Source organism: Lampetra fluviatilis, chromosome 28 (genome assembly GCF_964198595.1).
Source record: "Lampetra fluviatilis chromosome 28, kcLamFluv1.1, whole genome shotgun sequence".
Taxonomy (NCBI): domain Eukaryota; kingdom Metazoa; phylum Chordata; class Hyperoartia; order Petromyzontiformes; family Petromyzontidae; genus Lampetra; species Lampetra fluviatilis.
The window spans coordinates 8,379,244-8,407,195 of record NC_136302.1 but is presented as its reverse complement, the minus strand read 5'-3'; the positions used below and the strand labels follow the sequence as shown (position 1 = coordinate 8,407,195).

Here is a 27,952-nt window from a genome sequence, read left to right as displayed (position 1 = left end):
TTCCCCTGTACTGTACAAGAATACGGGGTTAAACCGCATGGGTTGACAGCTATGCAGAACAGCTACCAACATCCTTCCATAACAATAGATGTCCCCACGTGTCCCCACTCCCTTTGTTATTCGATACCAATTTGATGACAATGCATTCCAAGTGGCGGGATCCGGTTCCAACCCCAGCGGCCCCCACCCGCCCCGGGAGTCTTCACCTAGGAACCGGATCCCTGCAATCAACAACCAAGCGGTTACATGGTGAGGTTGCCGTTCGCATTAAGCGCGGTTTTTGTAAAATGTGAATTATTGTGATCGTTTCAACGCGTTATACAAATGCGCGTGCAGCGTTTACTGTTATGCGTACGTGTTGGCGGAGACGTTTGCTGGTTTAAATTTTTTAAAATCTTGAGATTAATATTTTTTGAGTGTTGCGCGCCGCTGCGGAAGGGGGTCTGTTGCTTGGAAATATTCGCCGGAAACCTTTTGCGGTCAGAATTGTAGGCCGCGGCGGCTTGAAGCTACGGGGCTCAAATAAACTAGAGAACCATACTCTTTGGTTCTTTCGGTAAAGTCACGTAGGTAGAATCATGACATAATCGCGATATTGCTCAAATGCACGAGCGAAAAGGAACTATGACCTGGAGATACATATTATTGTAAAGGTTTGGACATAAGGTGATAATATATTTATATAAGTACGTGCACTATACACGGATTTTGTATAAAGTTAACACCCGTTTAGATTGCTAAGATTTGTATATTCGGGATTTCTTCGGGTTGGGTTGTATAATTGTTTCACAAAAAGGGTATGCGCTTGTAAAAAAAGCGTATTTCGTTAAGCAAGTTGCTTCTGCCACGGTGAGAGGCGCGTGAAAGATGAATAATGCGGCACTGTGCAGCCGGACAGTACTGCCGTACAGATGCATTTTCAAGACACTCGTCGGCCTGGTGAAGTCGAGTCAAATAATTTCCACAACCCTCGCGAAGAGAGAGAGTGGGAGCCTGTCATCCAGCAGTGGATTGACGAAAGGGCTGAACGTGTGCATGTGTTTCTAATGCGGTAGTAGGCGTATCGACGACACGCGTGTGAGTCGTGCTCAGTCGTGCATTTCCTCGACAGAACACACGTGGCTTTTTTTTATTAATCTTGGATTATGACTACCCATTCGTAATGTAAAAAGGGAAAGCGCGTGCCCTGAATGACTGGCTGTGTGTTTTAGTGATTATAGCGCACGGTTATCAACATCCTTGAAAGTGCTTCAAGGCAGCTTTCGGATATTCGTGAGTGTATTGTTGCAGTGCAGTAGTCTAATGTACTGCATCACGAATCATTTTAGCATGTGCTGTAATTACTGTGCAGTACTGTACTTCATCCAGCTCAGCGACATGTGGCTGAATGCAATTCATGGTCAACCTCCATGTGAATGGTTGACAAAGATCCCCTGCATAGCCTGTAACAGACTGTTGGGGCAAGTGCTGTTGTGCACCTATGAAGGCCGACACGGCACACGAAAGGGGTGGGTGGTTGGGCTGAACGATTCGGGAAAATATCTAGTTGACAGATATTGCGATTTGATTTGCGATTAAATTTGTTCAAGTCAAGTTTCAGTTCAATTATTCACTGTGTAATAGATTTAAAACATGTGGTGGAGCATAACCACATGATACAATCAAAATATGAACTGCTGTATATTCTAATGCAAGGATGATAACTTAAAATATATGAATTGCTTCCAACATGTATTTATTAAAATGTTTTAATTGAAATAGAACAATCAAACATAAAACAATTGTTAAGTTAAATTTAAAAAAGTTATAATAAAAATAAAACAATTCCAATACGCAAGTAATAGGACTTTTCAAAAAGAAAAAAATCGTAGCCTTTGCGATTTGCTAATCGCATTGTTTCAAATCGCGATTTCGATTTGAAATCGATTAATCGTTCAGCCCGAGTGGGTGGTCAACACGACGCCCGGCCGGCCGGCTTTATCTCCCCAGTGGAAATGTGTACACACTGCACCGTGTACTTGTTTGAGGCAGAGTCGACCTAGGGGAGGCCCAGGACCAGTTCATATAATCGCCACTGGTGTTGGCCGTGAGCGGGAATCTAACTCGGGTCGCTGGGTTCGTAGCGCAGCGCGCTAACCGCTACACTACTGCTTCCCACATTACATTTCTACGCGAATGAATGGGGATAATTAATGAATCGGAGATGATTCTATCCAATATTTCATTATGCTTAAGTGTTTACAATGATATTCTAAGCAGTTTATAACTTTTAGGGTAACCTTACCTTATATAAGAAACAAATCAATCTCAAGAACCGTCATATTTGGAGGCGCGCATTCTATAATGTAGTTCATTTCAGATTTTTCGAGTTATTCGCATAGACTCTGCCATGTTGATGTGGTATAATGGTTATCCCACTGGACTTGTGATCCACAAAGGTCGACCGGTTTGATACGATCTCACAGCGTGGCAGTTGACGCAATGGTTATGTTTCCTAGCATAAATGGAAATGCCACTTTTAGTTGATGGACAGGTTCGGTAAAACGCGGGCAATCCCACCTCTTCCAGGATGTCTGACCAGCATGGAAGAAGAGACCAAGCATCCACTCGAGTTCTCTTGAGCAACCTGTAGTCTCGGAGGCCCACTCGCTCGCAATGGCACGGTGTCTACGTACTGTGCGAAATAAGTTCAGCGTAAATACATACAAACCAATTGCAGGACTGTACATTTTACTAGTGCCATGTATAGACAACCATATACAGTAGATGCAAATTTAGTTTCCTAATCTTCTAAGTCATCGGTATAATTAAATTCGTCAACTATGCCATATCATTTACATGTCCGCGCACATTCGCTGATTTTGGTGGGTGTATTCTTGTGACAGACAACCGAGCATTATAACCAGGTGAGAGCCCAATGAGACCAACATATATTTCAAGGGATACTAAAACAAGTACAGCATCAGTGATCGTGTACACGTTCAATAAAATGCAACATAATCCAATAATGACTTGACAATTCCATTTAATGCCAAGGTACAGCTTAAAATATTTATTCACAAGATTCAGATTTGAAGAAAATATATACAATGTGTACTTTATGAATTAATATTACAGTAAATTCGTATTAAACAGCTCAAATGTGTACATCATGTAGTTTTTTTGAAGAATCAGTCTGTACGGTACCCAAGAGTTTAAACATACATACATGCGTGCGTATGTGTAAAGTCCTTTTGTTAAACCACTGCTGGATGAGGGCCTCCCCACACCGTGAGTGTTGTGGGGTTGTTTGACCATACTTCACCACGCTTGTCTGTGTGGATTGGTGAAGGCGAGGAGCAAAGAAGTGGGAGTATAGTGCAGTACAACACATTATTTTCCTGCAATACCCCCTACTGCCTAACACGTATTCCTGCCATAACCCATAACGTCTTTTATTCATGGTCGTCGTTCATCCAAGCACTATCTTGGCCCAACCCTGCATACCTTCCGAGATGTGATGAGATTGCGTGAATTATGGTTATAAAGCAAAGCTAAAAAAGTATAAAGGTGCAGCCCTGCAATTTCTTGCTCATGCCGCGGCTAACGGAATGGCCCCCACTAGAGGATAGTTGGCCTCCTCATCCATACTGGCCAGACGTTTTGTAAGAGGTGGGAGGACTACCCATAGGTTATTAAGTATGAGTATTAAATGTATTTTGCAGGGATCGACAAGGCTGGCCGAGTGCACTGCGCTTCTGGGATGAGGAGTTGGTCTGTGCTGCTGCTGTGGGAGTGAAGAAGCTGCTCCCTTTGCCTGCACAACCTGCCCCATGATGACCTTCCAGAACCGCTTTGTTCTGCTGCTGGGTCTCGCCGCCCTGTTGGCTGTCATCAGCCTGAGCCTGCAATTCTGTGAGCATCGTCATTTTTCACATTGAATTGTATCGCAGTTGGTGTCAAGGCACAAGGTTAAATATTAATTAGTCGGTTACAGAACCGTCTACAATAAAATAAAAAAATGTGTCATGTGCCTGGTGTTTCTATTGTTGGCCTTTCTTACCACTGTGTTGGTTAATGCGGTTGTGTTGTATAGCTGTCCGAAGTGTTTTCAGGTTGGACCGCGTGTTGTTCGGGGTGACTGTTAGCTCCCACCACTTGCAGTAAAACGTCGGGCATCGTGCCGAATTGCCCCCGGCAAAACCCAAAAATGCATCTTGGAGATTTCTTACTGCAACCACAAGACTGTATTCTTCTTGTCGTTTAACATATTCGTCAATAACACTGCAGTTAAAGGAAAATATAATAGGTGCCATTTCTGGCAATGGTCCTTCACAGTAAAATAACTTGAAATAGATAATGTGCCATGAAGAAGAGCCATTGGCCAAAACATTGCCTGTTATATATTTTTCCTTTTAAGGTTGTGTCATTGACAAATGTGTTGAGCTCTTTGTTGTTTGTGCCCGTGCACCACTGCCAATGCAGTTTAACCAAATAATTTGTTTCACGTTGTTTAGACAAATGCACACTTTGTCTGTATACTGGGAATTACGTAAAGCTTTGAGGACATCTGAATTTAATTGAACACGACCACATCTTTTTTATTATTTTGTGCAGTCGTTGGTGATCATCAATGTGGGGGGAAATTGTGGTTTGAGTTGGATGGGATGCAGGTTAATTTTGATTGTCGCACCCTCTCATACAATATTGAATATTTAAATGTTCAAACATTTTCTAATGAAGTTGGAACTGACCCCATACACTGCATACAATCCGTGCTTTTTAGTCACCCACACACGCCACAGTATATTGACCTTTTAAGGTGCAGTCAGTAAATCTAGTCTTAATAGAATAGCTGTGCTGCAGAGAAAGGCTGTCACTGTGTTGATTTCCTCGGGGCCAATTGCTACTCCCAAACATTTTCCAGTGGCTACATTGCCTCTGCACCTGTGCATTTTTCTGCAAGCATACCACACCCTGAATTTAGTAGTACCTAAGGGTGGGAACACAGCTGTTACATTTTCACTGCGGATCATTCCATTTCAGAAAAGGCTGAAACGAACATTTGGCAGAGTGCACACATTCCGGTAAATGTATGCAGTGTGTAGGATTTCTGGGCTCTGTTGCTCTTTCTATTTCATTTTTAGATTCTTAATGGCTTTTTTTTCGGTATGACCAAAGTGAGCCTTTATTGGATTTATTTTCACTTGGAAATCAATCCAGTCCTTGGCTAATTAGTACTCAGAATGCATATTCACACAGCTGCACTTGTGATTCATGGTGGGTGACGCATTTACAACCAGGATTACGTTTGCATGAATGAAAAATGGTATGGTTCTTACATATGAGAACCCAAGAGCTCTTTACTCATTCCATCTCTCAGATTGCCCATGCTACCCTAAAATAATAGTCAAAGCCCACCCATGTTGCTACATTACAGCTAATAGCAGTTGGTTGCCATAGAATTCGTGTCATGCCATTGGCTAGTTTCTTGTTGTGAGCTTGCCTTGAATAGAACATATTGATGATTCATAGTAAAATTGAGTGCCTTAAATAGGACATGTAATTTTTCTTTGTTTTCAGTTTTTTTCATGCTCTCTGTTTTGGACAGTTTATGCTAGATTAGATATGAAATTTAGGCCTACTGTTGTATTTGTATTCTATATTTACACCGTTGTATTGAGGTTAAACTAATTGTGTTCGTACGGTTAATTACCTGTGAGCATGTTATTTTTGCGTGTTGTTTTTAATCACGACTCGGTGCAACTTAATGAATGCTCATAATTTTTGCTACCACAACACACAATAATGAGTGACAGGACTTGTGAAAGGGGCAAGGCAGGTGTCGAAATCATCACAGCTGTATGTTTCTTTTCTTTCCCAGTTCGGCTCATTCCCCTGCCCGTGGGGTTCTACGGGGAAGAAGAGGCCAAGCCTCGCAAGCGGGTGCTGATAGATGGCTTGCTCAAAGCTCCGCAGGCTCTCGACCCCATCACGGAGTCTGTGTACTACTGTAACCGGCCCAACGGCAGCGTGCAGGGACTTGAGGGTACGATCCTGTCTTTGCGCAGGAGTAATTCTATACTGCTGCGTAGGTTTTCGCGATTGTGTTCTACAGCCGTCCGATGCGTTTTGAGGTTGTACCACGTGTTGTTCACGATGTCCGACATCTCCTCTCCACGTGCCAGGAGCTTCTGTGGAGCTTGTTGAAGAGCTGATGTGTTTTTTTTATTGTACACGCAGTACAACCCGCAAACACATCACAGAGCTCATCCATAACTCTGCTTGGTCATGAAAAAAACTGGAAACCGAGCTGTTGCATTTTGTTTAGTGTTTACGATCACAATGCAGATGGTTGTGTTGTAAGTAATGTAAATTTACCGTTAATACTCCATGTGCTAAATTCAAATCCATACCTTATCGTGGTTATAAAAATATTAATTGACTTATTCTATTCACAGATTAATTCATTTAATGGTTTTCAGTGCAGAGTTTTTACGTGCAAAAGAAAAATGTTATAGATACACAAACCAGGTATTAAAATAATTTAGTACAAAACCTCATTGAGCCCTGCAGTGGATCATTTTGTGCAATAAAATACACAGTTGCTCTGTATCTCCAAATAAATATAAAATGTGTTTCAGTCCCACTGGCTTTCCAGACCACTTCTTTTTACCTTTTATTTAGGATTTTTTTTTTACCTGGATAATCCCTTGATGCAGCAGCTCATTTGAAAGGGTGTCCAGTGTGTCAAGTGACATTGATACTAATCAGCACCTGCCCAAGCATGTGCAAATGTTGGGACTGAGTATGGCCTCCGGGGGGCCCACCGCCATAGCCAGGCACACCAAACAAACACTGCTGCTGGTTTACCAGATGCCGTCGGCAAGTGCCCCTCCCCCCCCACACCGCTTGACAAAGAGTGCGTATTGAGTTTTTTTTACATGTCTTGTTTTTTGTGCTAACGACCCATGTGGTGTGGATGAGGCCCATTTGTCAATGGTATATCTGGCAATGCAGCGCTGTTTGTTTGATCCACCTGCCTCTGCTGGTAGACTCCAGAAGGGTGAAGCCAGTCCACAGTTTCTGCGGCTAGGCAGGTGCTGCTGGTTAGCATGCGTGTGGAAGGCTAGTAAGTCCATGGACAAATACATTTTGTAATTAACATTGCTATTGTTGTGTTCCCTTTTTAGGTCACGCCCCTGTAGGATTCAAACTGGAAGCAGCTCACATCATGATACGACACGGAGACCGCTACCCACTCTACGCCATCCCTAACGCAGCCGCCTTAAACATCGACTGCAATATCAGGACTGATAGGTGCAAATGAAAAGTTGCATAAGTGATTAAGTCGTGCGATAACAGAACCTATTCACACCCTACTTTATAGTACAATTTGTGCGGAAAAGCTTCACCATTCACGTATTCCATGGATTGGGTCCTTGTGGCATTATGGCATCACGTTAGCACATTGTCATTGTGAAATCATGACAGAAAGCGGGAGGCAGTTGTTCAGCCTTTGCATTGGTTGTCAGTGTAAAGTATAATAACTACACACACTCATTGAACACAAGTGGCGATGCTAATTTTGATATTTCGCAATACATCACCGTGCTGCAGCTCTTCAAGTGCATGTATGTTGCAGGCATCGTTTTGCTTAATTGGTTTTATTGCAGTGAACATAAATTGTGTAATCCTAATATCATGTGCATTTGTAAATCCGCTCTATTTTTATGAAAAAGAATATGGACAAGGAGAGCCCTTTGACAATTCACTGCTGGATTGAAGTCTCGCTACAGTGTGCAGGTCATCGGGGTTATTTGACCATACTTTACTGACTTGGTTAGTACAGATTAGTGAAGGTGGGGATTATAGATGCAGGAGCATAGATATATAGTACAAAAATGCATTTTTTCTGAACTACCATCTGCTGCTTGTAATGTGTAAAATGTAACGTCATGAAAAAAACGGCCACCTTGCAATATACATTTGTGAGTTTGTTATGTAGTGAAGGAAATCATTACCAACAGGTGGGGTTTGTAGTGATTAATCGATTATGTTTCATTATTAGACTGATGAAATATCCATCGTATTATGCGTGTGAGAATTATTCTTTACAAACCACGCAGATTATATGAAAAGGGTACATGTAGGTTATTGGAACAAAAAAGACAGCAAATAACAAAATAGAGTGTAAACGTAAGAGAACATTTTTTCTTAAATTAAATTGCAACTCAAATCAACAATTCAGATGATTGTGCCAATTTTTCAATGCTGACTAATAACTTTCATAGGCAATGCACCTATGAAATATATATTGTAGATATTGGATCATTTATTGCACAGTTTATGTTTGTCACCTGAAATATATATGAAAAGGGATTACGGACTCCAATAATGGCCAGTTAAATGCCACGAGAGATTCACAAAGGATAAATAATTTGCCAAAGGAAAAGTTAAAACCATACAAATAACACAACGAAAAAATATTTTCGCCTTGTAAAAAGCCGTTTAATGTTTTTTGTTCTAAGTGCCACTGCCTCATTCATTTCAATATTACACCTAAACGCAATCGCCCCGCTCCACCAAATCGATTCGCATGATCCCTGATGGTTGCATTTCCTCTCCACGTTCTGCAGGGCACCCTTTCATCGGGCGCTGGAGGGATTTGTGGCTCACATGGCACAAGCCCGTGAAGGCCGCTTTGACGGGCCTTTGGCAGGGTTCCCACTGCTGCCCAGCCACCCCCGCTGTGAGATGGGTCAACTCACACAGACAGGTCCGTCGCGCTTATCACATCCTCACCCATTGTGGGCCGAGCTGGAGGGAATCCATGGATTATATATGTAATTGACTTTTCATCTCAAATTATATTTGGCCAATGCGTGCTTCTCCCGTTTGCAGCCCTGAGCCCATCGTTTGAAATCCCACAATCTTATGGCAGGGCGCAAGGATTAACCGTAAGAAAACAATGGAGAAAAATAATGCACATGCTTGCATCGATCGTGTAACATTTACCAAAATGTGTTTTATCCTCACAAGTATTTAATTTGCGATAATGTCATACCGAATGACGTAATCGGGAGGGGAGGTAAATGGGAAGTGCTGAGGTCTCCACCTGCAAAGTGTTGTTGGCACTGTGAATCCTTTTACTGCAGGTGCTTTGTGTCCGGGTTTTGACCAATTTTTATATCACTTTTGCCTATTTTTCCAAAGGGGGATAATCTTTAACAGCAACACCACTTTATACGAGGGTTTGTTGATATTGGATAATTTTAGTTTTAGGCAGACGAACAGAGCTAATACATCATTCACGTTTTCAGCCTCGGTTGGAAACCTTGAATACATGTTGGCTTCCCACTAATTGGTAATCAATTATACCTACTCCAAAGGAATGAAAGACTGAGTAAGCATTTCAAATTACAACCTTCCATTTGTGGAGCAGTGCCTATCTTCCTATCGTGAGCTCTCACTACGGTCTATTGCTTGGACAAAACAACACGGCAACGCGATGATACTGATCGATTCCCGTTCTCGCAGGTGTGGTTCAGCACCTGATGATTGGCCAGCACCTGCGGCAGACCTACTCAGACCTTCACGGCCTGCTCCTCAAACACGAGTCCGAGGCGGAGCGCGTGCGCGCCGCGTATGTCGAGTCGACGGGCCGCGCACGCACTCTGCAGAGCGCGCTGGCCCTGCTGTACGGCCTGCGGCCCGCCTTCGACTGGTCGCGCCTGCGCGTGCATCACCAGCCCTCGGCCTCCTACTGCTACGCGGCGTGCGAGTGCCCCGCCCGCAGCGCCTTCCAGGAGCTGGACCAGCGGCGGCAGTCCCGAGCGCGATCTCGCGACCCGCAGCTGGCGCGTGCCTTCCGGGACATGGCCTCGGCGCTGGACGTGCCGCCGGCCAGGCTGCGCGCCGCGGTACCCGTCGACCCGCTGCTGGCCCACTTCTGCCACGGCGTACCGTTCCCCTGCGCATCGTCGTTGTCCTCGCCGCCGCCGCTCCCGCCCCAGCGTTCCGGCTGCGTGTCCGAGCAGCACTTCCGCACGCTGCGCGCCCAGCAGTTGGTGGACGAGAAGGAGCGCAAGGAGGCCGGGCTCTTCCGGCGCTTCGCGCTGCTCGTGATGCACCCGTTCCTCAACCGCACGGCGCAGCGGCTCGGGGCGGTGGCTGCCGGCAAGCCTGCGGAGAGACTCGCCCTCTACTCGGCGCACGACGTCACGCTGGAGCCCGCCCTAAGCGCGCTCGGACTCACCGGCGCTCGATTCCCTCGGTACGCGGCACGCCTCGTGTTTGAGCTCTGGAGGAAAGAAGACAAGGGCAGGTTGGCTGGCGGAGCGGATGTCGGAGGGCACTTCATCCGCGTGCTGTACAACGGCGAGGATGTCACCTTTAAGACCGCATTCTGCCAGAATCACGACTGGAAGCGCGGCACCGGATCGCTGCTGTGCCCGTTTCAGAAATTCCTCGACTTTGTGTCAAGAGATATGTTTGCGCCCTTCAATAGCACAAGCTATTATGAAGCCTGCCACCACATTCCACAGCCAGATGCCGACATGTAGTCCAATTACTATTGCGAGCAAGCATTCCTCACTGAATGTTGGTTTACTCAGTAATTTGTCAGGTATATTGTGCATTGGATGTGTAAATGAGATGTGGTAATTTTGTCCTGTTCAATATAAACGTCCACATTGTAAGTGAAAAAATAAAAATGGTTTATTTTAATAGTTTTGCCTAAAAAAATGGATCAGAATTATCCGGAAAGGTATAAACTGGTTGTTATTATTATCAAAAAGACCACCCATGTGACATACCTTCCCAACTTGATTATTAAGTCTTGTGTTAGCTGGAAAAAAAAGTCCACATGCCACTGATATTTATAACGTGGCTTTAAATCTCCTAAACCATCTTTAAAAATAATACACAGTTAAAAATCACATAATATGCCCATAAACATCCAGTGTTAATGTGTAGTGTACAAACAGTAAATCCAGCGTGGTATTGGTAATGTGCTCATTAGTGCAGCAAAAGCGAGTTTATTACCAGTGTCTTTCCTTTACTGGTGTCTAGAGTGTTTACCGTTTATATATTTGCATTTTAAAAGGCATCCATGTCATTATTTGTTTAAACCAACAAAACATCTACCATTAATAACAACACAGGTTTACTGTAAAAGAAATTCAAGCCATCCTTTCAATATTCTTAACCAACTTCTAACAAGCATGCGACAACTATGTGACTACCGAGTATTAATGGAATCTTATTCATTGAATTCAACCATGGGCTCTTAATAACTTTATCAACCTCTTGTATTGCTGTGCAGCAGGTAATGCAATGAGTATTTGCTTCATAGTGACATCTTTCAATTTCGGATCGGCATAACTGTTTAAATGTGAAATCATTTTTGGAACTCTCAAGCTTCGTAAAGGGTGTGTGTAACATTTTTGCGTGCAGGTTTTTTTCTTGTTTAAAGGAATGTTATATATTTGACTATGTGTTTTAAAGGTCACATTTTGTTATGTTATATGGCATAGTCTACAGTCATACACAAAGAAAATGGGTAGGGCTCTTTGATCAGGTTGTATACAATAATTCTTGCCAGATAAGGCTTGCACAACCACTTGTGAATTCTTGTACGCGATGCAGAACATTCCACAGTATTTTTGGGGAATATCGCTTGGGCCATTGTTTCACGAAAACACAATCAGCTTTGTCCGAGTTGATTGTGTTGCAAGCATACTTGGCAAAGGAGGGACCTGGGCAGCTGTAGTTGAGAACGGGTAAAACTGGAAACATTGAGCCTCGCCGCTTACTAATGAATCGGAACACGCAAATACCCGAAAGATACACGAAGCGAATCGATTAGCTGTCCTGCTCGATGATACATGGCTCTTCACAAGACACCAGTCAAACTTTTTTGGTTGAAACCTCGAAGCTTGTGCGGTCAAGGAGACTCGCACATAATTAGACACTCGCACATAATTGGACACTGATACGTAGTTGGACTCCGGCCAATTGCGAGATTCCTTGGAGCCCAACATTGGTTGGCTTGCACTGTTGTGTGAGGTTTACAGTTCAATTTTATAGTTTACATTCGTTTTCAAAAGTAATGAAAGTAACATTCTTGAGTGCTGTGTATTCAAGGTGCCCCATGCACATGAGCAGATTAAGCGGTGCTTCGAGTGGCTGCGTCAACATTACATTTTTACTTAAAATAATAAAATTAACATACAAGATGCCTCCTTCCGATATGTGCCCCTCTACGTTAAAAAATATATAAAAGTATTATTTTCACATCCTATCAGCCAGATGGCCTTCTCAGTGCATTTGGTTGAACACAGGCAAACTAAGTACCGATTTTGACGTTCAGTGTCTTAGCAGTGAGGCTTGCTTGACCCAATGCAGGTGAACTGACAGGTGTTTAAAGGCAAGGAACCTTTCTGTTAGATATGGGTCCTGATTCCATGCAAAATTATACAATACGTAGCAAAATTATAATCATCAATAGCATCTTAGAGAATGTAAGAAAATCATAAAGGGGACATTACGCCTCCTTCCCAAAGCTTTCCTTCCACGTAAAACAAAAGTATTTTTACACATCCCATTGGGCAGTGTGCCTTCTGGGAGTGCATACTTTTGATACCGATAAAAGGACGTAACATCGTTGCAAAAACTTGTTTTTTTCTGCTAAAGCTTTGACAGGTATTTTTTGCTAAAGTAAAGTGACGAATCGTAATATTTACACAGTGTACTCATCAGTACTGGATTTTGTGCACTTAGAAACCCCGTGCTTTTGTACAAATTGTGAATGGATTAAATATATATTGATTAGACATAGACGAATGATCGAGTAGAATTTTCACCAGTTGTTTTCTTTTTACATATAATCAAATGCTTTAGTTCTTGGTGTTTTTTTTGAAAGACAGTGAATTATTTAAAACCACTTAATGTAAAACTAGCATTAAGTATGTTCTTTAATCTTCGTGATTGACATGAGCAGAGTGATATATACTTGTTTTATTGGATCCTAATATTTTGCTACTGGTGTTGTAAAAAGAGAGTTTAATATTTAGCGAGTTAATGGTATGACTTTTGAAAAGCTGCTCGTCTAACCAGAACTGTACATTTTAACAAGCGTGGACTGACAGTCAGGGTACCACAGGTGTAATGCAAGTGAATGATGCATTCCTTTAATTTTTCGTTTAGTTTTGAAAGTGCAATATTTTTTTACACTTCAAATTGAATCCAACAATTGCATTTCATTTGTGTATCGTTGGCACCACTGGGCCAGTGGCGGCTATGCACGTGGCCTGTAATCCAACACTTGAAGCGAGGGTTGGTGGATTACACAGATGTTGGAAGCTGCCTATCTGGGATATATTCCCCCTCGCATGCGTTGGTTTTCTCTGGGTGCTCAGGTTACCTGCCGTAGGTAAATACTCAGTAATTGGCTGATAACACCTTAACCCTTTCCCGTTCCATGACATACGTGCCCGTCTTACCGATTATGTACGGAGCCCGAAGCGATTCTGAACGGAATCGGAAGGAAAAGGCCATTCGGGAGGGCGCGTGGCACAGTTTGGCGCAAGCTGTCGTACAGTGCGGTTGTTTCGCAAACAGTCCTCTGCGGTGAGTAGAGTACAATGTCGTTCAAAACAGCAGCGCTGTGCCTCTAGATACAATGAACGCTAACCGCTCGCGCATTCCGAGATTCAGCCGTGAACAGGACGCACCATGCAACCTGCAGTCGTCTGGGAATTGGAAAGGGTTTAAATATAGACTACCGCAGAGCTTGGGCAATTGTTGGTACTGGCTTATCACCTGGCTGTCTTTCCCGCTTGTCTGGTTTCTCTCTTCAAGGGTGAACAAAAACTGTCCACGTTGCAAGTTTAAACTATTATTATGATCATACTTCATAACCTAAAGGAATCAACTTTGTTCTTTTTACATTCCTAACTTCATCTGCATGTCATAAGTTAAGCGCCTGTGTAAGTTAAATATGTGATATGCATTGTCTCGTAAATTACAAGACTATGTATATTTATGTGCTCTATTGAGTGGTTCATAATTTGTTTTGATAGCATTGTTGATTTTTTTAATAGGCTTGGTTCATCCCATCTGTTAGGATTCCGCAAGGTTCTGGGGTAACTTGAATGATGCTGAGAAAGAAACCCGCTAAGAAGCTGAGTAACGAAGATTTATACCATAACACAATTCTAAGCGCATTATGTGTTGAGGAAACGTGTGCAATTTATTTTGTCTTTACATATTCTAAGGAATTATAGCTACAAAAAGTGAGCTATTTTGGAAGAATATTGTTTATTTTATTAATTATTGCTTTTCATCGTAATCCATTGTATTTATTTTATTCACAACCATCGGTGAGCTATTTGCCTTCATAATGCAACCAACTTGTCCATCTTGTGCACAACTGAGAAATATGTAGAGCTACGTTAGGAAGTGGCTGACATGTTCGCTTTTACAGTCTACTGCATATTGGTATACCCCCATGCAGGAATATTCATACTTTAGTATTTGGAGCTATGCCCAACAACATTTAGCCGTTCCTCATATCAACAGTGTGCTATGGAGTCGACGTGTGATTATTAAAGGCTTAAACCGGCTGTAACTGTCAAATTGACACATTATGACGTGCAATATCTGTAATTATTGAAGCTTCTATTTACGGATTAACCAACCGTCGTTTTTTTGTATTAATATTGACTTCATCTCTGTTTATTTCAAGGCTGATGAGGTGTATCGACCACAATGCTTAACCATTCCCTGTTTTTCTTTCTCAGCATCAATTTAATGACCTTGATTTTTTTTATCACAACATATAATGAAATGAGCAGACATTTCACATTGTGTTTTATGTTTTCTTTCTAAGTGCAGTAAATATGATCTATTTTGAAACTGCACATGTAGGACTACACATGCAGTGTGAAAAAAATACAGCGCTATTTTCTTGCCATGGGTTTCATTCTGATATGTATTTAAAAACGAACAGTATACGTAGCTCTTCTTTCATCGTGCCAACGTCCAACAAATGTTGGACCTGTAATTTTCAGCAGTGCTATTGAGACACCAATAGTAATGTTTTTTTTTTTACAAATGATAGAAGAAAGTTATATTTTACATACCTTCCGGGTTTTTGCTGTATTTCCTATGATGTAATTGATTGTTAATAATTACAACATTGCTCTGTCTGGCATAGTAATATAATCGACATTGATTTACCAATAACCACTTAATGTAGCTTGATATTGGAAGACTTTAACCGATGGTACGTTTGCCACTTTCAATTACTTTTTTCTCTTTAATTATTGTAATTGCAATGGTGACATTTGTGAGTGGTGCTGTTTATGATGGTAATTCCGTGTTATGAACATGCATATTTTGTCAACAAATAGTAACAGCAAACCAGCCTTTTGCAGACAACCGAAGTAGGTAAAGTACTTTGAGGATCGATCCCAATGTGTAATGTGTTCATTGCCTAAATCCATTTTGACCAATAGTGAAATGTTTGATTGCTGTGTTGACTTGACTACTGTAATGAGTTCACATAAATCACGGTGTCTCATCCTCCCTTATCCATAACCTTGAGGGTGGCTCATTCAAGGCAACCTGCCATCGTATTTGCTACGGAGGTTTTCACGGTTGTGCTGTATAGTTCTCCATTGTATTTTTTTTAGTTGTACCATGCGTTGTGTGGCAAGGTGGCCCGATGTTTCACCACCTGCTGGAATTTTTTTCCGATTCAGGCCCTGGGAGCGAAACGTCTGACAATGCCGAACAATGCATGGCGTAACCCAAAATATACGTCGGAGAGCTAGACTGTACAAGTGCTCGCTTGGAAGGGTGCACAGTAGACTTTTTGAGGCCCACATTTATCCAGCAACTGTGGTTTCTTAAACATACACATGATCTGACTGTCTACCATAAGGTCACTGAAAAAAATACACGGCTGCTGGCTACATTTGCTAACATTGGAGGTGTGGTGTGGGGAGCATTGAAAGAGGTATTGTGAGGACATTCCAGTATTGCTCTTGTAATTCACCATTCCTAGCACCGATACATTGTGTTGATTAATCGCTGCTTGGTTTGCTGTGGCTCTCGTCTGTATGCATTGTGTGAAAATGTAGCAATAGAAAACGTGGTCCCACAACTCATGCAATAAAAGCCATTGCTTTCGGGCGCCTTCCGAGTGTGATTCGTGCATGTGGCAGTGCTGCCACCAGGTGGATGCGATTGGTAACAAAAATGCAACGTGTCCCGTTGAAGCACAACGCAGTATTCTTTCAGAATATTCTCTTCGTCCAATTGTGGTCATTTAAAAAAAAAAACAATTATGATGTGTTACCCGGCCGCGGTGTCTACTTTATAATTCACCGCAAGCTATTTTGTTGGCAAGCTTGTGTACATGGCCAACCCTTTGGTAATTCCACGGTTGGATGAGGGCCTCTGCACCGTGTGGGTTGTGGGAATTTTTTTTTACCATACCTAACCATTTTGGTCAGTGCGGAGTGATGAAGGAGGAGGGTATGTATCGACGTTTAAGAACAATCACGATTTTTTTTTGCACAGCCCACAACTGACAATATGGCTCATTGCTGGTCAGCACAACATGAATACAGGGACTCCTCTGCTTACGAACGAGTTAGGTTCCAGAGGTCTGTTCCTAAATAGATTTGTTCGTAAATCCAACTTTATTCCTATTGATTCCAAACATGTACGGCATGCACACTAAACACAGGAATGTAGATGCCACTGGTTCTTCATGGTTTGCAGATGTAGATGCAACCACCGCCATCTATTGCGCGGCGGTTGAACTTACGACTCTCGATCCGAACAGGCAACTGGACATACGGACAGGTTTGTTCGTATCTCTGAAAGTTCGTAGGTCGAGTGTTCGTAAGTAGAGCAAGGTTAGATCTACGTGGGGTTTTATCCATTTTAGTTCACTTTTGCGTTGCATTCCTTTTTTTCGCACGGGTCGTTGCAACAAGACAAAGACATCAACGAGCTCTCACCATGATTATATGCAGGGCATCACCAACACCCCCGTTACAAAATAGAACATGTTCTGTACTTTATATAGGCTGTTGTAGTTTACAGATATGGCAGTTATATTCAGAATTCCTCATTGTAATTTCACACCACTCGCTACGTCTAAACTGACCCACTGGTGGGTACTCCCGGATTGCTGATGTTTACACACTGTAACCAGGTACTCATTTAAAGCCGAGTCCACCTCGTGGAGGATCCAGGACCCTTTCAGATACTCGTCACTAAATATTGGCGGTGAGCGAGAATCGAACGCGGGTAGCCCGGTTCGCTAAACACTCGGCTACCGCTCCCTATACACAACAATATAATTTATGTTGTGGAGAATATAACAAATACGCAATTTCGCCTTCATTTATTTTTTTGTTGAAGTCGAACTAGGACTCACAACCAAGGTGACCATTGGTCGCGAAAGCCTACGTGTTAGATCGAAATAGGACCCCTATCGTATAGAGACAAGTTCTTTACCTATAGAATGGGCAGTACGCCAACATTGAGTCATGCAAGCCTGTGGCTTTGCTGGTGCGCCAGTGCTCAGAGTTCATATTCCGATGACAGGGGTAGCACACACGTGGTTAAAATGCAAACACCTGTATTATGGATGCAATCGTGTAAATTAAATCTTCCGCTAGTTCTTGCACAGCGATGATGTCACTGACCCTACCCCGTGTAGACATCGGTGAAAAGGAGTTTCATAGATCATTGGATTCCTCGAGTTAATATTCTGAATCTGTAATCTCAAATTTCACATCGGGTAAAGTCTGTCATGGTGTCACTCTCATGTCCGAGCCCTTTCCACTTCAAGCCAAAATCACGTGACGTAATTTATAAGACGGCCCGTTAGTAAAAAAAAGAGCTTAATAGCTCATCGGATTTCTCCAGGATAAATATTCAGATTCTGACCTTGTTGCAAAGTGACCCCATCCCCCTCTGCCCCCTCTCCAGCCCCCCCTCTCTGGCCCCCCCCTCTCCAGGCCCCGCCCCCTCTCCAGCCCCCCCCCTCTCCAGCCTCTCCCCCCTCTCCAGGCCCCCCCCCCCTCTCCGGCCCCCCCCCTCTCCGGCCCACCCCCTCTCCAGTCCCTCCCCCCTCTCCAGGCCCCCCCCCCTCTCCAGGCCCCGCCCCCTCTCCAGCCCCCCCCCCCTCTCCAGCCTCTCCCCCCTCTCCAGGCCCCCCCCTCTCCGGCCCCCCCCCCTCTCCGGCCCACCCCCTCTCCAGTCCCTCCCCCCTCTCCAGGCCCCCCCCCCTCTCCAGGCCCCCCCCCTCTCCGCCCCCCCCCCTCTCCAGCCCCCCCCCTCTCCAGGCCCCCCCCCCTTTCCAGCCCCCCCCTCTCCAGGCCCCCCCCCTCTCCAGCCCCCCCCTCTCCAGCCCCTCCCCCCTCTCCACCCCCCTCTCCAGGCCCCTCCCCCCAGGCCCTTCCCTCCAGGCCCCACCCCCCGGAGCCCCCCCCCATCCTCCCCCACCCTTGGCCCAAACGACCTCCAAAACAAAAAAAACATTGAACCCCAAGAATCTGAACCCCCCACCCCACCCCCGCGCGGGTGACGTCACTCGCACGGAACCCCCGCGCGTGACGTTCCGGCCAAACCCCGCGAGCACGTGATCGCCGCTCAACCAATGGCGAACCTTGGCCCCCGCCCACGACGGCGTGACGTAGCCGCGGGAAATCCTCCTCGCCGCCACGTGGTTCCGGCGGGGTCAGCTGCGCTTAATTTTTTGTGTGGAGGGGGACCCCTTTACAACAACAGAACAATTAGATTTTTTGTACGCAACGTTTCTATTCTTCTTCTCCTTAAAAAAAAACAACACCACCTTTGCACCGTTATCAAATCGCACGTTTAGTCGTGTAAACACACAAAAATGGACGGCCTGCTGGCCGACGGCAAGACGCTGGCTGCTGCGGGAGTTGCCGGTGCCGGCGTGGGCATTGCCGCCGGGATGCTGTACAGATTTGCGAAACGGTATGGCACTGGGGTTTTTACAGCGCGGGCTGCCTTGTGTGTGCTTGTCCGTGCACTCACCTCTCTTGCTGTGTGGGGGGACACGCACGCACACACACACACTGCTGTTGCTGTGTTTATACTGCCAAGCCCGCTGGTCGGTGTTTAAGATGTTAGGGATCGACGTCCTTGCTCTGTAAAGCGCCGCTGCTTTTGTAAGGGAGGCATCGCAGCGACGGTAGCGCTCCGCTTGCGACTGACGCGGTTGTCTTTGACTTGAACCCATCCCCGATGTGACATCGTAGGAGTTGTGCTTGGGCTCTCTGTTTCTAACACGAGCCACGCGGAGCAGGACGAAGCGTGTGTGTGCTCGCCACACTCTCGACTACAGCAGCAGCAGTGTGGACCTGCCCCCCCCCCCCCCCCGTGACCTGCCCCCCCCCCGTGACCTGCCCCCCCCCCGTGACCTGCCCCTCCCCCCGTGACCTGCCCCCCCCGTGACCTGCCCCCCCCCGTGACCTGCCCACCCCCCCGTGTGTTGCAGTCGAAACGTCGTGAGAATTTTTATTGTTTTATATTTTTATTATTTTATTATTTCCCTTCTACGTGACTTTACCGAAAGAACCAAGAATATGAATCCCTGCAGTCATGAAAGCTTTAAATCAAAATTTCACTCACTGTTGTCGTTGTCATATGCTCAAATCTTGTAACTCAATTTTAACCCACTTCCCAATGTGATATCGACTGCACACTTGGTATATTTATGTCATACTGATACTGATGACAATACCATATTCTATCATTAAAAAAAATATTTTTAAACAATCTTTTTACACGCTTTCTATTAACTCACTCTGTCTGTTGTTGTATCCTCAAATATTGTAACTAAATTGTAACCCACTTCCCAATGTGGCATTGACTGCAAACTTGGTATACTTATGCCATACTGATGACAATACCATATTCTATCCTAAAAAATATATATTTTAAACCATCTTTTTTATATGTTATTTTTCGGCTTGGGTCTAATTGTCCACGGTCCATTACGTTGTGGCAAGCTTCGGGGCCACATCCTGGAGTCGTGGAGTTTTTCCATTACTAGTACGGCACATTTCATTAAAGCGTGTTTACATTTTTTTTTTGAAAATATTACTTATTTCGTGCAAGATGCTTTCTAATCACGAATGCAGTGTGTGCAATTTACACGTTGAACAGTTTGTGTATGTAATTACACCGCTGTAGTATAATGCACGTGGCTATAACGAGTAGAGACGGTGGTGTCAGCGTGGTGAGGCAGACGATCAGCAGTCGACGTTTAAAGGGCCCCATGTGGGTCTCGCGTTGTGTGTCAAATAGTCGCTGATGTTGCTGAAACGTAAACTTGAAGCAGATGCCTTGTATCGTACACTCAAGTTTAGCGCACGTGGATGATAACGCCTGCAGTGTATACACTGAAGGTAATGACTGACTATTTATACTCTTAGATTTTTTCGGTAAAGTCACGTAGGTAAAAATAAAAATAAGTAATAAAAACAATAGAAATAATAATAGAAATAAAACAATTTATTTTTGTGATTTATTATTTTATTTCTATTATTATTTCTATTGTTTTTATTATTCATTTTTATTTTTACCTACGTGACTTTACCGAAAAAACCTAAGAGTATGAATCCTTGCAGTCACGAAAGCTTCAAATCTAGAATTCACTATTTATACCTTGTGTGTGTGTGTAAGTAGAAGTGTAGGTGTGAAAGCGCGTTGCGCTACGAACCCGGCGACCTGTGGCGATTACCTGAACCGGCCTCCCCCTAGGTCGACTCAGCCTCAAGTGCGGTGTGTAAACATCGTCACTGTGGAGACAAAGGCGGCCGGGCGTGGTGTTGGCCACCCGCTCCCCTGGTGTGTCGTGCCGGCCTTCATAGGTGCAAGTAAACAGCACTTGCCCCAATCAGTCTGTTGAGGCTGTACGGGGGGGGGGATCCTTTGTCTTTGTATATGTTTACATACAAAGGTATGTCATAAATTGAATGTTATATCGAGTATATAAGTGTATGTATACAGTATATGTGTTATACAGTTGAAGAATGTGTCGTTCAGCTTGTTAGTGGCAGGGTCAGCTGTTGTGCAGTTATTGGTAACAGCTGCAAGGGCCTTGTTGAGCCAAATACCGTCAGTGGTTTGCTCATGATGTCATTTTAACACACAGTTATGTGTGTGTGTGTATATATTCTTGGTTCTTTCGGTAAAGTCACGTAAATAGCCAACAAAAAATAAATAAAAAGTTTAAGAAATGAAATAGAAATGCGATTTTTATTTAATTTATATTTTCTTAATTTTATTTTATGATTTTAATTTTTTTAATGAAATGATGCGACTTTACCGAAAGAACCAAGAATATTAATTCCTGCAGTCACGAAAGTTTAAAGTCTAAATTTGGGTGTGTGTATATATATATATTTAAGTCCACTGATTATCATCATCAGACTTGATCAATCCACTGCTGAATGAAGGCCTCGCCAAGCAGTGACCACGTGATAAAACTGCCCTGCACAGATGTCTCGACACACTCCGCGCCATCTCAAAAAAACAGCGCAGCCGCTGGCGGCAGGGCATGACGTGTCCACCGTGTTGACGATGGCACTGCGGGCGAGGCGAACGATGGAATGGCAGCCAAAGGTGGGAAACACGCGTCGAGAGTTAGGAAGGGCTCAACGAGGAGATGGAGCGGTGAGATCGGCGCGCATTGCGGGAGCTCGATGGATTGTGGCATCGCTGGACCGTGGGGGATGGAAACGGTTCAGGGATGCCACCATCCAGTAGTGGATTGATCATGGCTGATGATTGGCAGTTCGTTAGACGTGAGTTTCAAGATACTGGCACGTTTCTACTGCCTGTTAGTCTTTTGACTTTGAGGGCAATGAGATTCACCAACCAACACGGCAACGGTACAGCAGCAATGGGTGGCAATACTGTTAGCAAGCCAAATGTAATAATGGCTTTAGTTAGAATCGCGCAGTCACCTTTTCTGCCTCTTTGGGCCCTCCACGGGCAGCGCAGTGCTAGAAAGGAAAGCGCTTGGGAACATTTTGCAGACTGGGTCGATAGCGTAGTGGTTAATGCACTGCACCACGAGCCCGTCGCATTTATTCAATTCCTGGCCCCAGCTCTTGTCATTGGCGAGTGATATCTAGCACTCGCTAGCGTGATGATGAAGTACCGTAAACCCTTTTTAATTCGACACATACGGGGCTCTGGCCTTGCCGAATTATCCAATATTCCGAATTATGTACAATGGTATACTCCCCAGTGCCTCCTGCAGCAATATTTTTTTTCCTTCCAAATTTGCTTTCCAAAAATTATTTTCCAAAAAAAGTAACGGTTGCCATCAGTAACTGGCGCTGCAGGTGAAGGAGGAGGATGTGGTGGGTTCCATATGGTAGATGAAAGAGGTTGTGGAGGGGGGGCTTAATGCGCTTAGTATTCACTTACTGTACTGAATGTTCACTTTATCACTACATTATAGCTTTAATGCAAAATTCCACTAACTTAAACTTCACATTGTTTGACACTCTTACACCACGTTGCTCGCTGTCAGATGACTTCAGCTGATGTGGCACTTACCTGCTGACAGAGTTATCTGTGGAAGGATATCCAGAGACTGAATTGCACTGCACTGGAGGCTTCATTCCTCGTAAAATGCAGCTTACGCCTGGGTGTTTGTGACATGGGTTTAAAGAAGTCGGAGATTTTTTCCCTTGTTTGTAATTGTTTGTGAATGCTGTGCAACAGGTCTGCACTAACGCTCGCCACGCGCGCCGCCGCCAGATCGGGTCATTGTTTTGGTCGTGGACGCGCGTCGTCGCTCCACATGCATTGCCGAAATTGGACCATTCGATACGGCAATTCGGCTCGTGGCGAATTACTAATACTGTAGATATGCCAAAAGCGCAGCCGTGCCGAATTATCCCCGATTACGAATGATCAGATACCGAAATAACGAGGTTTTACTGTACGGTAAAAAATACCATGATTGTCACGGCATGTGTAGAGGGGAGGCCTTTACCCAGCAGTACATTGACAAAAGGGCTTCACGTCAAGATCGGTGTGCACTTGGTTGCTTGTCCGGTCAAATACGTCGCAACAGGGCAATTGATGTGCTTTCATATGCGCTTCTGCGGCTGTCTGGAACGCTCTTCCTTCCTACAGGCAGCCGCTAGAGCTATGCACTTGGAAATCATCTCGATTGTAAACTCACTTCTTTAAAACTGCTTGTTTGTCTTTAGTTTGTTGTCCTTCCCCCGCACCTCCGATTAGCACGATCGGCTACGTACAGTTCAACATATGAAGAAAGTGGAATGCATGGATTGTCGCACACACGCACGTTAGCGGCATCCTCTTGACTGTTGAGAAGAATAAGTGGTTCTAGATTTGAAGCTTTCGTGACTGCAAGGATTCATACTCTTAGGTTTTTTCGGTAAAGTCACGTAGGTAAAAAATTTAAATGAATAAAAGTCGTGATTTTTATTTTATTTTTTATTTTACTTTTATTAATTTTCATTTTTTACCTACGTGACTTTACCGAAAAAACCTAAGAGTAAGAATAAGTGGGCACGGGCAGGGCACGTTATTGCTAGAAGGTGTGATCGCCGGTGGTCAAAACTGATGTCGGATTTCTAGCCAAACCGTAAGGGGGCCTTGGGGCAAATCATCCGGGAGCGATGAAATCAGCTCCTTTTGCAGGTCCTGAATGGATTTCTGCATCTCAGGACCGTGAGAGATGGTGATGGCTTGGGAAGGCCTTCACCCAGCACTGGCACTCAGCAGTGGATTGTGAGTGGCTCGTGACAAGAGTCAGGGCATGTGTTGGTGCTATTTAGGGGTAGAGGAATTGTCTATCTTTATCTGCACAGTTCTGCTGGCTGCCTGTTATAAGTGCGTTGGTGTGAATGGGTTGGGGGTTATGACACGTGGATACAGCACTGTAATGAGTTCTCACACTGGCGCAAGCGAGTGTTTATACAAATACATGCACATACGTTTGTGCCAGTTGCTGAGTCACTACCCCCACACTGACGTTATTGGTTCTCGGGTGAGGATCGGACTTGTTGATTCTTCGCGCCATTCGCTTTGTGACGCCAAATATTATCATTCAGGTGGCAGCTTCTGCACTGCACTCTGTTGACAACGTAAACCCCGCAGTCACTTATAACACCTCTTTTATGCATGGCAATCGCCCATCCAAGCACCGTGCAGACTCAAGGCTGAACGCTGCTTAGCTTCACGTATGCATGTAAGCCGCACCACCTCTACATAATAATAGGCTCAGTCAACCATTCTACACAACAAAGACTCATTTCCTGGCAGCGATTTCAGCCGCATCATCTCTACATAACAAAAAGGCTCAGTCCCTTTTACATGCACCTTTACATCATCCGCGCCTAGTTTACACAACAAAGGCTCATTCCTAACAGCGTGCTTCAGCCGCACCGAACCTCACAAAAATAATATTCAGGGCCTACCTTGGCTCCTCCCACCCTCAACCAGTATATATACAAAAACGGGTTTCTTAGAATTTCTCTCACTTGATACAGCTACCGTGCTGTGACTGTTCCACCTGAAGACGGAAGCTTGTGTTGCTTCCGAAACGTCGTGATTTTTATTTTATTTTTATTTTACTTTTATTAATTTAAATTTTTTACCTACGTGACTTTACCGAAAAAACCTAAGAATATGAATCCTTACAGTCACGAAAGCTTCAAATCTAGAAGGAATAAATATATGCATGTATGTTTAACTTTTTGTTATACCGTACGTAGCCAACCGTGCTTATCGGAGGTGCGGGGGAAAGGCAAATAAATATGATGTGATGAGTTTGGTGGATTCTGGGCGATTTAGTCGCAGGCCAAAATCAATTCTTGTACTGTACTACTAACATCTATGCCCCCCCCCCCCCCCCCGTCTTAACCAAGTTGCACTGCCCAGCATAGGTGGTTGTGGTCAATTAACCTTCACGACCTGCAGGGCATGGTGAGGCCCTCATCCAGCGGTGGATTCGGCAGAAGGAAGGGCTGTACGTGGACACATTAAGCAGCGTTGCACACTGCGGTGATGGATTGTCGTACTCTCGTAACGGTGGACGTTTCTTTCGACCGCAGCAAACCCAAGAACGTGCTCGTCAACTGTTGGTTTTGCAACGAGAATACCACGGTTCCGTACGGGAATCAGAATTGCTGGGACTGCCCCCACTGCGAGCAGTACAACGGATTTAGAGAGGTATGGCAACCACACTTGCGCATCTTCCTGTAAAGCAAACACTCCATCGTCGCTTGTTTTGGGCCCTTTGAGCCCTGCGCTCACCACCCACCCATCGGCTCTCAGTCTCATGTCGCTAACAGGATGCCGCGGTGGCGAGATGTTAACTCCCTCGCCTGACATACAGGATGTCGTGGGTTCAATCCCGACTCAATTCCTGCTGTATATTTGGAGTTTGCATGTTCTCCCCGTGGTCGCATGTATTTCTCTCTTTGTTCTCCCGTTTTACCCTCCACATTTAGAAACATCCTTATAGACTACTGGCTGCGATACATTTCCACGTGATAAGCCACTTCGTTGAGCTGTCATTTGTGGCCAGGTCGCTTCTGAAAGAGCTATATTGCTCAGTGGGCCTTACCTGGTAAAGTATAAATAGTTTAACTTACCGTTGATTAGTTTAGCCTCACCATGGAAAAATGGGCTTTTGGCTCATTGCGTCCTCAGAGTGTTTGTGCTGTCACTGTCGATCATCGTGAGCAGTTATTCCATCACTCGTTTGATAATTTCACGAACTCTTTTGAACCTTGCATAATCTGGTGAAAGTGCCTAAAATAAATTTTGTATGCTTGCCAGTAGGCCAGCTTAAATAAACATTTTATTTGTATGTTGGAAGATAGAACCGACGTCTGTCGATATTAGTTACTGCCCATGATGTGCCACAGCAACGCGTGTTGTGTTTGTGTATAATTTATGCTGTTTGCATTGAACAGGGCCACATTGTTTATTGAAAGCACTCTTCCCAAAAATACCTGGAAACCGAGCATTTTTTCCCATGAAACCAACTCTGCTGATGAGGCCGAGAAGGTCGGCAAGCAGTGTAGAGTTTTCCCACTTGAACAGGAATCTGCTGAATAACATTTGTCCGAAGACAGTTCTAACAACGGAGGTCCGTTAAATATAGGCGGTATTCAATGGACCACCATTACAATGCATTCCTGGATACCCCTTTGTAAATCGGACCCTATTTTCCAATAGATAGTAGGAAGAGTCGAAACATCACTCGCCGATGTGTGTTTCATTATATCGGCCGTTTTTAACAGGGTTGAATCGGCAACAAAATCCACAACAAACACTTAAGAATAACAAAAGCTGCGCCCCAAGTCACATCGGAAACCAGACTGCGTTTGGAGTCATGACGGAAGATGCGTCGTAAACCAAGTTTGTGCGTCTTAAACCAATCCGTGGTTGCATCTGTAAAAAATAAATAGCTTTACAGCTCATCGAATTTCTACAGTATAAATAAATATTCTAATTCTGATATAAACGTGAATGTAGACCGTCGTGCATCAGACCGTCGTAACCCAGGGACCGCCCGTTATAAATAAACTCGGCGGCAGACCGTCGCCCCGCGGCTCGTACCTCCGACACCCTTTTGATTTTTTGCCCGCCGCTCTGTCCTGGGGCGTGACTTTCTTGAGGACGGTGACTACAACAAGCCGATACCCGCGCAGCACTCGGAGTACCTGAACCACGGCACGCCCACCGGCGGGGCCTGGGAGGCCACGCGCTCCTCCGGCGGCGCGGGCGCTGGCAGCAGTGGCTTCGTGGTGCAGCAGTGGGTGAGCAGCCGCCACCTGCTGTGCAGGCGTTGCGCCGCCAACCAGCAGCTCAAGATCCGCCAGATCGCCAACTTCACCCCGCGCAGCGAGGTACCCGTGACTTTCCGTGTGGTCGCGCGTCCCCCCCACCCCCCCCACGCCACCCCCTCCTGCGGCCGATGTAAACTTTGGCGAGATGTTAACTCCCTCGCCTGAAATACAGGACGTCATGGGTTCAATTCCGAGCCAATGCCTGCTGCATAATTGGAGTTTGCATGTCTCTCTCCCCGTGGTCGCGTGGATTATTCTCCGGGTACTCCAGTTTTTCCCTCGACATTTAGAAACATGTGTTTTTAGGGTATTTTGTCTGCAAAAAATGTCCACGTGCTGATAAGCCACTTCTTTGCGCTATCATTTGTGGACAGGTCGCTTCTGACAGAATTGCGATATAGCTCAGTGGACCTTATCTGCTAAAATAAAAATAGCTTAGTTTGTGTTTGTGCTTTGTCTTGGCTTTTTTCTTATGGGTAACTTTTTATCACGGTCGGTTAAGGCCACAGGAGGGCAGCATAGTCACAGATTTCCCCATAACCTGAATCGCCACGTTCGGTACTCTGCGCAGCTGCAAAATATTAATTGCGCTGTCCTTAAATTCAAAGAGCACACCCGAGCATTGCTGCTACCATTTCTTCTTAAAATGTATGCACTGACAGATGTAATACGTAAGGAAACAGTAGACACATTGGTATAGAGGTTCTGTGCTGTGTGTGTTTGTGTGTGCTTGATGGTGGGGAGCGGTGGCGCAGTGGTTAGCACGCTGGCTATGAAGCAGTCGACCCGGGTTCGATTCCCGCTCACGGCCAACACCAGTGACGTTTATCTGAACCAGTACTGGGCCTCCCCTAGGTCGACTCGGCCTCAAATTAGTACCTGGTGTGTAAACATCACCACTGGTGAGACAAAGGCGGTCGGGCATGTTTTTGGCCACCCAGCCCCTCGTGTGCGCGCAATTGAGCCATACGTGCATGAATCGATTGTTTAAAGTGTATACAAATTACATACAAAAGGTAGGAAGCATATCCAAGAGCACATCCACCGCAGAGATGGAGAGATGA

General features: G+C 44.7%; 2 protein-coding genes across 2 annotated transcripts in view; both read left to right on the top strand.

Annotated features, from left to right (window-relative positions):
* The first annotated feature begins 212 nt into the window (after window positions 1-212).
* Window positions 213-16,176, top strand: PXYLP1 (2-phosphoxylose phosphatase 1). The gene is made up of 6 exons (XM_078869618.1): window positions 213-249; window positions 3,705-3,894; window positions 5,864-6,028; window positions 7,173-7,299; window positions 8,619-8,758; window positions 9,520-16,176. The coding sequence occupies exons 2-6, from the start codon at window positions 3,813-3,815 to the stop codon at window positions 10,542-10,544; spliced, it is 1,539 nt and encodes a 512-aa protein (XP_078725744.1). The 5' UTR covers window positions 213-249; window positions 3,705-3,812; the 3' UTR covers window positions 10,545-16,176.
* A 2,568-nt stretch (window positions 16,177-18,744) lies between these two features.
* TMEM201 (transmembrane protein 201) overlaps window positions 18,745-27,952 on the top strand; it is a 120,558-nt gene continuing 111,350 nt past the window's right edge. The window contains exons 1-3 of the mRNA XM_078869617.1: window positions 18,745-19,008; window positions 25,143-25,260; window positions 26,718-26,948. Of these exons, the coding sequence (XP_078725743.1) occupies window positions 18,908-19,008; window positions 25,143-25,260; window positions 26,718-26,948 (450 nt within the window). The 5' untranslated portion in view covers window positions 18,745-18,907. The remainder of the gene's footprint in view (window positions 19,009-25,142; window positions 25,261-26,717; window positions 26,949-27,952) is intronic.